The 10,051-nt window shown below is 48.6% G+C and overlaps 1 protein-coding gene across 1 annotated transcript; it reads right to left on the minus strand.

The window, feature by feature from the left end:
- Nucleotides 1-4,421: 4,421 nt before the first annotated feature.
- On the minus strand, nt 4,422-9,753 carry BOD1 (biorientation of chromosomes in cell division 1). The gene is made up of 4 exons (XM_014876047.2): nt 9,524-9,753; nt 8,366-8,490; nt 6,401-6,604; nt 4,422-5,235 (listed from the first exon to the last, which is right to left on the minus strand). The coding sequence occupies exons 1-3, from the start codon at nt 9,725-9,727 to the stop codon at nt 6,403-6,405; spliced, it is 531 nt and encodes a 176-aa protein (XP_014731533.1). The 5' UTR covers nt 9,728-9,753; the 3' UTR covers nt 4,422-5,235; nt 6,401-6,402.
- Nucleotides 9,754-10,051: the final 298 nt, after the last annotated feature.

Genomic DNA, 10,051 nt, shown 5'->3' on the forward strand with positions numbered 1-10,051 from the left:
GTGAGTCTCTTAATAACATAAACATTTTACATCCTACCCAAAAAGCACTGCAGCCTGTGGGCAAGCTGTGTTTTGGGGTGACCAACCCCATGTCAGCCCCTCATTTTCCTCTGCAGCCCCACAGTGAGAGTGATGCCAAACAGCAAAATCGCGTCTACTCGGAGACGGAATTTAGATTTCATCTGAAAAACCGTGATTTTCTGTCTCAAAAAAACCCCAAAATGCAGAAGTCTCATATCTCAAATCCTGCCTCGGGTTGTCATTTTGACACAATTCCTTCCCTGCTGTTTGCCTGTCCCAGGCAGAGCCCGGAGCTGCTCCTGCAGCCCTGCACGTCGGCAGTGGCGACCGGGGGGAACCAGGGGGGCTCAGCATGGGATGACCGGGGCGTGCTGTCACCACAGCAACCCCCTGCCCTTCCCTCCGGACCCCCGGGGCTCCCTGGCAGCCACGGGGGGCTGGCAAGGCTCGTGTCAATCTGCTGGGGATGGAGCCACATCCCGGTACCAGCCCCGGTGCCCTCCCGGGACCCGCGGAACCGGCGCTGGTTTAACACGGAATGTGTTCCCAAAATAAATCACCGAGGGGGGATGCTGGACACCCCACACCCCTTCAACCCCCCGTGACATCCCTGCAGGAAGTGGGTGGGATGTTTTGGGAGCAGTGTCAGCCTGGGGGAACTGGCAGGTGTCACCTGCCAAATCCCACTTTTCCAAACCATTTTGGGAAAGATGGATTTTTGCACGAGATCGTGGCAGTGTTCAGGCTCTACTGTAGGAAGCAGAGATTCTGGTGGGGTTGGAGATAATCAATCATTCCTTTTTGCAGGTGAAGCAGCTTTTTTTTTCCCCTGGGAGGGGTTGAGGATGGGAGGGAAGGCAATGGCTCAGGTGTTTTTCGGGTGAGATCAACTCAACCTGAGCCCCTGCAGCTGAGCACAGTGTGCCAGAGCCTGGGGGGAGACAAGCACAGAACTCTCCAGAGCAAGGTAAGGCTCAAGTGGACTTTATTTAGGGTTTCTTGAAAAGATTTGTGTTAGTGGGGTGCTTTTTGCAAGGTCTTGTGTGTGTGTAGCATTGTTGGAGCAGCCGGGGAGTGAAGATGTGGAGCTCAGGTTGGTGCTGCAGAGCAGCTCAGGATCTGATGCTGGTGACATCCAAGGCTCTTTTTTTTGGTCAAAGCAGTGCTGGTTTCACTGGGATGGCAGAAGTTGGGCAGAGCTACCTGGGGGAAGGAGGAATTTTGGCAGGAGGAGCTGGATGCCGGCAGAGAGGGGCGTGTTTAATGTGCCGGTGTCTTACAGGGAGGGCTGTGGGGGAAGAGTTCCCACCGGGTTTTCTGCTTTTGCTGCGGTTGTGCTGCCCCCTTGTAGAAAAAAAAGTAAATTTTGTGAACGTTCTCAGAATTGTGATTGTTTCATCTCTCTTTTGTGGAGTTGCAATGAAATGTGGAACTCATGGCAATAGTTTTGTATTTCTGTTAAAAATCCCTTCCAAAATGGGTATATTTAATGTATAAGGTCGCTTGGAATTCCCAAAGGCCCCAATTCAGCAAACTGCAGCTATGTGTTCTCATGAGAATTCTTTGCAGGGCCAACACCTGAAGTGCTTTGGGGATTTTTTTTCTCTCCTTTTTTTGTATGAGCAGGGATCTGTTCTAAAGACAGCAGTGCAAAAGGCACTGAATTGTGTGAGTCAGGGAATTGGAATCGGTGACACATGAGGTCCTTCAGCCTGTTCAGGTGGGCTGGACTTGTTACATTTTGCTTTTGCCTGGTTTGTCCCAGTGCTGCAGGGGATTGCTGATGGCTGAGGTAGCACATTTCTCTGTGCAGGGCTTGGATGGTGTCTAGACTGGGCTGGTCACTGCCCAGTCATGTTCCTGAGGCTGAGCCCACAGCTCTGCTCTGTTGTGGGCTCAGCACCTGAATCACAAAAATGCAAGGACTGCAGCAATGGCTCTGATACCATCTCATGGCACAAGCAGCTGGGGCCTCAGCCTTGTTCACACCTGTGAATTACAGATTTGGGTAGGCCAGGATTTACAGTTTCACATCCTAAAGCTGTGATTTTGTCCCTGATCACTGGAGCTGTTCACTGCTCTCCCCTAATCCTGATATTAATTTATTATTGCTAAACCTCTTGAGAAATGTCAGTGTCTGCTGCTTGATTTGCATTGGACAAGCACAGTCAGAGCTCATGGAAACCCTTTGGGAAAGCTCTTTCCACACCTTGCTGGGTTGATTCACTCGGGAGGCAGCGAAAGAATCCTGGATCTGCTCGGGATTCGCAGGGAGGAATTGAGAAATGAAGCGAGAGTTTATCCCCCTCTTACGGCCGAATTCCGAACAGCTGCTCTTGCAAAGGGAGGGAAGGAGCAGGAATTCCTGCACTCGATGGTTCTGGAGAGACCCCAGCTGCTCACTAGCAGAGCTCTCTTTAGGGAAGTTGCTAAAATACTTTTTTTCGCTGCAGTATAAACCACAAAATATCTGTGAAAGAGTTAAACAGCTCCAGTTCTCTGGGAGTTTGAACCCAGAAGTGGCCAAATATATAATTATGGAATCTTAGAGTGGCTTGGGCTGGAAGGGACCTTAAAGTTCACATAGGTAATGGCAGTTTGGTTCTGCTCCTTCTGAAATCTGCTTGAGTCAGTGTGACCCACTCAAAAACCTCCTTTGTTTGAGGAGTCCAAAATCCACTCAGGTGGAACTGTGACCTTGGTAAAGTGACAGCAGCTGTGGTTTCTGCCTGGCTCTGTTGGTTGAAACCTGCTCCAAGTTTCACTGAAAAGCATCTCTGGAGTTATCACAGAACAGTTCCATAACAAGTGCCTCAGGAATCATCCCTTTATTTTATGTAAGGTTCACATAAGAAGTTTAAAAAAAATCAGAAAATGCCTAATAATTTAAAGCAAGAATCAGTTTTACTTCAAGAATGTGTTATAAGCACATTATTCATTACTTAACTCCTGTTCAGTACTTGGAATTAAGTTTATCTTGGGCTAAAATATGTTTGTAAAAATTGATTGCCTTGTGTGTTTGATATGCATTACAGGTACGTTTTTCAGGAATAATGGGAGAAAGGCAATGAGATTCTGTTGTTTTTTCTGACATTTGGGACACTGTCAGAGGAACAGGGAGCTCAGAATTGTTGTATGGCTGCAGGCCAGGGTTTGATGGGAAGAAGGGAAAGTAGTGGGAAAATAAGGAAAGTTCTGGAGTGCTGCAAGTGATGCTTGTGCAAACATCTCAGTTTAACGTGAGCTTCTTGATTCCTCGAACATCTTAGACCTCTCTGCCTCCCCAAACTCCTTAGGCTGTGCTTAACATACCCAGCACAGCAAAACCTGACTCATTGCCCAGCTTTAGTCCAGCATCCTGCTGCAGGGACAATCTCACTTCTATAGTAGGTACAGCTTTGTTCTTTTGTTCAGGTGTGAAGATTTCTATCTCATCACTGAGCTTTTAAGGCTGGAATCCTGGTTCTGGCTGTGTGACTGACAGAATTTAATCAAAGGGCACTGCACAAATCCTTCATCATAAGGGCTTGGTGGCTTTTGTCACTGTCCCATTGTGTCAGGGGTGCTTCCAAGGCTCTGATCCAAAGCAAGGACTTCAGAACCCCAATATTAAAGCCTGTGACCCCACACTGGCTGCCCCAACTCTTCAGGGGCTTCTGTTGTGATCTGAAAGTTCCCACAGCCACTGGAGCTGTGCACAGGCTGGGCCCCACCAAAGGCACAGCAGTGTCAGAGCTACCACAGAGAGAATAATGGAAAAGCCTTTTAGAAACTACCCTGGCTGAGTCCATTCTCCTTCACTCATCTTCTAAAGCAGCTCAGGTAGGAAATGAAGGTTCAGGTTCCCTCCTCACTGTAGTAAATCCAGCTTGACTTGCTACAAAAAAACCCTGAGCTGGTGTCCCTGCTCCCTGACTACTCCTTTTGTCATCCAGAATCTGCCTAAGCACAGTCAGAATCCTTTTCATTTGCTCTTTCTAAACTGTTAAACATTTTTTCCCCCGAATAAACGTTCCAGTTCCAAAGAAGTGGTTGAGAACCCTACCTGGAGGTAAAAGATTCTTTTCTGTCAAGAGCTGCCCTTAAGGCCCTGAGGGAAAACATTTATTACACATTTGGAGCAGTCTTTAACCCCCAAACCAACATCCAGGAGAGATCCCTTTATTCACACAATCCTCACAACATTTTACATTTTTTGAGACATCTTCTGTGGAAAGGAAAATAAAACTATCATATTTCATGACAAGAAACAACCCCAGGTTGTTAAACCTGGATTAACCCATAAAATATTGTAAGGTCACACTTTCCTTAGGGTTCCAGCCATCAGGACTCCTGGATTTCTTTATATAGTTTATTCTTAAGAAAAAAATACTGAAGAATACTGAGCCAAGCCTCAGAGATGCTTTTTGAGGTGTTTTATTGCAAAAAGATGTGGACAGGTTATCACATTCTCCATTTGACTGTCATCCCGAGGACACTGCATGCATTCAAGTTGAAAGCATAGGACAGTTTCCACCTGAGAAAGAAAAGTCTTCCAAGCAGAAAAAGACAAATTTCCACCTGATCCCCTACTCTGGTGTGCCCTTTGCTCCCCAGAGTTCCTTGGGAAATAGGAGTGACATCAGCTATAGGCATAGCCAACTGTAAACATGGTCCTGTGTTCAACAGAATTGATCTGGGTAATGGATCCTGAAGCTTTAGCTCCAGGCTTTGAACAGGAAATGCCTTTCCCAAAGCAGGCAGTGAATTCCACCTGACCTGGCACCTGCTACTCCCTGTAACCCAGCAGAGGCTCCCCCTCCTCTGGCTTCTATCAGAGGAAATCTGACAGCTCTACTTGGTCTCCAAAAAACACCCCACCCCCCAAACCCTCCTTCCTTTCTTTGTGCTCCTTGTAGCACCTCAACCCACTTCCCCACTCCCTCCAGACAGCAGACAACTCCCTTTTTTTCCTTCCCACCCCCTTGCCCAAAGGCATGACTAATGAACACACACTGCAGTTCACAGCAAAAATCTCTCCACACTTGGGCTGTCCCTCCACAGGCAGAACTCCAGGTGCACCTGAATTTCCCCATTTCAGTGCCTATTTCCCACAGGCCTAATAAAGGTTAATCATCTTTGGCAGACAGCAATCCTGCACCAAAGGGAACAAGGAATCCATTGCCAGTCTAACAGGGCATGTTGCAACTGCAGCTGCTCAGCAGCAGGATCTCCCTGCAAGGAAAAAAAAAAAAAAAGAAATTTTAGAGGATATAAAAGCACCTTCACAAGTCAGTGCATTAGGATATATTAACAACTGCATTTTGCTGTGGGTTATAATGGACTTTTAAACTACTTGAACCAGACAAATGCAAAAATTCAAGGCATTAAAGCTGCAAGTCACAAGTAAATTACTCAGGATGATACTACAGCCACTTAAACTTTTACTATTGAGCTAAACCCTGGTGCTTGTTGCTCTGATAATTCCGAGCATTAGAACAGCCACTGCAGGATCTTATTCCTTCTAAATAAATCAGCTGTAGATTATATGAGCATTTTTGCTTTCAGAAAACCTTGGCAGATGGAACAAATGACAATTAACTTCCTTTCTTGCAGCATGGTTTGAAGTCCCCCAGCATAGCTGCAGATTGAAATTTCTCACCAAAACACTGGTTCATCAATATCCAACTCAACCTTTGCAACCTTAGCAAAGATGGGCACATCTTGTGCTAAGACAGAGGAGCAGTTATGGCCCCTTGAGGCCCCTGGAGTTATTTTAATCACAAAAGCCAGAATGAACTTGTTTGCCACAAAGGCACCCTCAGTCCTTGCAGCTGGAAGATCCAGGTTGCTCTATTTAAACCAGTTTGAGTGAACAGTTTTGCACTCCCAGAGATGTTGCCCTTACTCCAGCAGGACTATTTTGGTCAGTGATAATTCAACACTCCAGTGCTTGTTCTGAAGCAGAGATACCTGAAATTTCCAATGCTAAGCCACAATAAGTTGTCACCACTCTATTCCCATCTGTGTATCAATAAATGATATCTATTTTTAATCCATTTGATACAGTTCTGAAGGCAATCCAGCCACTTCCATGTTAATGCTGCTGGATATGCTTTTTTCTTTTTGGATATGCTTTACTGGAATAAAAGGCTCTTTGGGCAGATCCAAACCCAGCTCTGGCAGAGTGCACAGTGTTCCTTGATAGCTGCTTTACATCATCCCTATGTCTTAGTCCCAGTTATTTTCAGCAGCCACTGGAGTGGCAGAGGGCTGTGTGACAATGACAACAGGCTGCTGATCAAAGTGTCCCCCCTGCCAAGCCCTCCTCTATCTTGCACTGGGCAAATACAGAGATGAGGCACAAGGAATGTCAGCAGTAAGTGCAGAGATACCAGACCTTTAGGAGGCATCCTGAGATGGAGCAGGAGGATCTTTATTCTCAGGCTCTGGAGGAGGAGGAGCTGGCACATTTTCCTCTTTCTTTTGTGCAGCCAAAAATTCATGAATCGCCCTCTCTATCTGAGGCCTGAAGATGTGGTTTAGTTTTGGATCCACCACCTGAGAAATAATTCTGTCCACTCCAGCTTCCAGCATTCCTGACCTTGAACAAAGACAAAGAAGTCATTCAGCTCCTCTGAAAAAACTTCTCCCCAATCTCCTCCAGAAACTCTCCAGAGCCCTCCTGTCAACTGCAATTAGCATTAACATGGTGAGAACTGCAGCCTACTCAGGAGATCCTTAACAGGGACTTGTTTCACTCACCTATTTCTCTCCCTGCTCCCTACAGAATTAACAACTCACATCTGGTCTCCCAGGTACTTAAATGACACCTTGGCCAAGAGCCACTTTTAATAGGGCTCCTGTGGAAACCAGGTCAACATGAAAGCAAATAAACACATTTTGGCACGAATGCATTTTGGCACAAAAAGAGAAATAAGCTATTCTGAGGAGGAGGGCAGGTGAGAGCACAGGCTTTTTTTTGGCTGAGTGGAAGGAGAAGAGCCCTGCCCCCTAAGGACAGGACTGTCACTTGCTCCTTGTAACAGTCTAGACAGATGGGTATGAATTACAAAAACAAGACAGTGAGCACACAGCAGAGGTTCTGGTCTGAGCAGCAGGAACTGAAGTGACTGGTGACATCAGGGGCTGTGTCAGGCTCCTGCATTGTGGGGCACAGGCTGTCTGGGAGGGTTAAGTCATGTCTGCAAGAGAGCAGGGACAGGAAATGGAGATGTTCGTGGCACTGGGAGAAGGAGCCACAGGATAATGATGCAGACACACAGGGCACCTTGTGCCACCTCCAGGTAACAGCAGCCTGGGTGGGCAGGACACACACCTGGACACCCCCAGGGCTCAGCCCTGCCCCTCCAGGAGTGACAGGGACTGTTCAGACCCCCCATGGCCAGGGCTGTTCTTTGCACTACAACATTCTGTGTGCAATACCTCACCCTCCTCTCCCTGATAAAAACCCAGCAGCTCTGGGAAGCAGCCTAAGCTGTCAGAGTCACAGAATGGTTTGGGTTGGAAGGGAGCTTAAAGCTCATCCCATTTCACCCCCTGCCATGGCAGGGACACCTCCCACTGTCCCAGGGTGCTCCCAGCCCCAGTGTCCAACCTGGCCCTGGACACTGCCAGGGGTCCAGGGACAGCCACAGCTTCTCTGGGCACCCTGTGCCAGCCCTGCCCATCCTCCCAAGAAGGATTTATTCCTAATATCTGCTGTAACCCTGCTCTGTCAGTTGAAGCCATTCCCCTTTGTCCTGTCCCTCCAGGCTCTTGTCAAGTCTCTCTCCATCTTGTAGCTTCTTCAGGCACTGAGGCCACAGTTGTGTCACCCCAAAGCTTCTCCTCTCCAGATGAACAATCCCAGCTCTCCCAGCTGAGCTGCTCCATCCCTCTGCTCATCCTGGTGGTCCCCAGTGCAGTGTCTGAAATAGCTGGACAGGAATTGTCCTGTGCTGCAGGAGCTCAGGCTGGTGCAGAAATTGCTGCTGACAGGGAATGGATTCTGCACACACAACCTTTGGCATCCTCAGGACTCCTTCTTTAAAGAATCTTTAAAGGCTCCTCTCTTTCCTGGAAGTTAAGATCAAGGTCATCCAGCTCAGTACAGCAGGCACAGTGTTTTTGCAGCAATAATTTGGACAGCAAATATAAATATTTCACCATTCAAAACCATTAATTTCAGGCAGAGCAATAATGTGCATTTTGGGGAGAGTTCAGACTGCACTCGCTCTCACAATGAACCTCAGGGAGGACAACACAAATGCTGTGGAAAACTTAATTCTGCCAGTTCTCCCTTGCCTTGGGTGATTTATGGCTTATCAAATATCATTAACTGTGCAGGCTGCTGCTCACTTACTGGATCACACTCTGCCTCAGCCCGTTCCGTAACTGGTTCTTGTTCATGGCTGGGTTCCATTCCTGCTTGTCCAGGTGGGTCGAGACAAAGTTGTCGACTTTCTGCCTCAGGTTCTGATAGGCTGGCTAAAAAAAAAAATAAAAAAATAAATCCAGTTCGACAGCTCAAATAGCTCCAAACAGCCCCCTGCCAGAGCCCTTCACAGTGCAGCTATTGTCACACACAGACTGCTCTGTTGTCTGTGCTCCCCTCCTTTCACTCTCTGAACAAAGATAATCCTGTTTTCCCTGAGACACAACTGGAAATTGCACAGAACACTCAGTGTTGTAATAATTCAAACAGCTGGAGAGATGGAGGTTGAAATTGTAGTGAAATGCAAACTGTGCAGACAGAGGTTGTTTAAGCAGAGTTCTTGTTGTCTGGAAACCCTCCACCCCAGAATTCCTAGGAAACTGCCTGAGCAATACTGTCACCAAACAAGAACTTGAATTGTTTGCTTCTGTGGCACTAGCAGAGAAGATAAGAATGAAAATATAAAATTGTAGTTTAAATTATAATTATTTTAGTTTTATCAGAGCAAATGTAATTCCATTGAACAGGAACTTAACTATCAAATCTATATAAATACTGAAGACCATCCACATCCTGGATGCAAGGGAAGGACAAGGGGGAAACAGGGATATTTCAGAGTTTGATGTGTCTGTCCTGGGTGCTGGCCCTGGATGAGGACGGCAGATCCCAGGAGAGGGCTCTTGCTGGAAGCATAAAACTTTGGGAAAGCAAAATTCTACAAAAAGGGTTGAATTCTGACAGAGCCATTACAAACAATCCAACTTGACACTGACAGCCCAACTTCACTACTGGCAACAAATGATAAGGAGTTTGTTGTGGCTGAGAACATTTACTCAAAAAACAAAGGTTAAAGGTTTCGTTTGAGAATATAGGAATATTTGAGAATATGGGGATTTTTGAAATACAGCTTGGGAGCAGCACTGTTTTTATGGGAAGGTGTTTTCCCAGGAAAGCCTGGGCTGGGCAATGAAAGGCTGAGCCTGTTCTCTGCCCGTTCCGGCCCGGGCTGTGGAGGTGGCTCTGCCGGGAGCAGCCCCGCAGCTGCGGGAGCGGGGAGGGCCTGGGCTCGGTGCCCGGCGCCGGTACCTTGGTGTCCACGTCGGCCAGGCAGTCTCGGCGGAAGCCATCGAAGAGGCCGCGGCTCTTGAGCTGCTCCACGATGATGGCGATGAGCTGCGGGTCCCCGGGCGGCAGCGAGGCGGGGTCGGTGGGCCCGGGCCCCGCGGCCCCCGCTCCGCCACCGCCGCCCCCGCCCGCCGCGGCCCCGCCGCCGCCGCCGCTCTCCGACATCGCCCGCGGCCTCCGCGCCGGCGCGCGCCGATGATGTCACCGCGCCGCGCTGCATCACGGGGAGGCGAGTTCTCATCAAGGGAGATGCTGTGTGCTCAGTGGCTGACTAGAACTACAAATCCCAGCGTGCACAGTGGCGTGGCCCCGCGAGCCAGCGGAAAAGCGGGCGCGTTGCTGTCGCCGTGCATCTTGGGAGTTGTAGTTCACGGGACCGTGAGGCCCCCTCCCCGCATCCACCGGCGGCTGTGTGGGGATGGCGGTGCTGGGATCACCGGGCCGGGGAGGTCACAGGGCTCCCCGTGTCCCCCCGGAACGGGGCCGGCC

The sequence above is a fragment of the Sturnus vulgaris genome, chromosome 15 (genome assembly GCF_052056855.1).
Source record: "Sturnus vulgaris isolate bStuVul1 chromosome 15, bStuVul1.hap1, whole genome shotgun sequence".
Taxonomy (NCBI): Eukaryota; Metazoa; Chordata; class Aves; order Passeriformes; family Sturnidae; genus Sturnus; species Sturnus vulgaris.

Bases quoted from the DNA above. Each gene is read 5' to 3' on its own strand.
- BOD1 (XM_014876047.2), bottom strand. From the start codon at position 9,727: ATGTCGGAGAGCGGCGGCGGCGGCGGGGCCGCGGCGGGCGGGGGCGGC. The intron at 8,491-9,523 runs GTACCGGCGCCG...TTTTTTTTTTAG, and splicing joins TGGCCGACGTGGACACCAAG to CCAGCCTATCAGAACCTGAG. The intron at 6,605-8,365 runs GTAAGTGAGCAG...TCTTTGTTCAAG, and splicing joins CTGAGGCAGAGTGTGATCCA to GTCAGGAATGCTGGAAGCTG.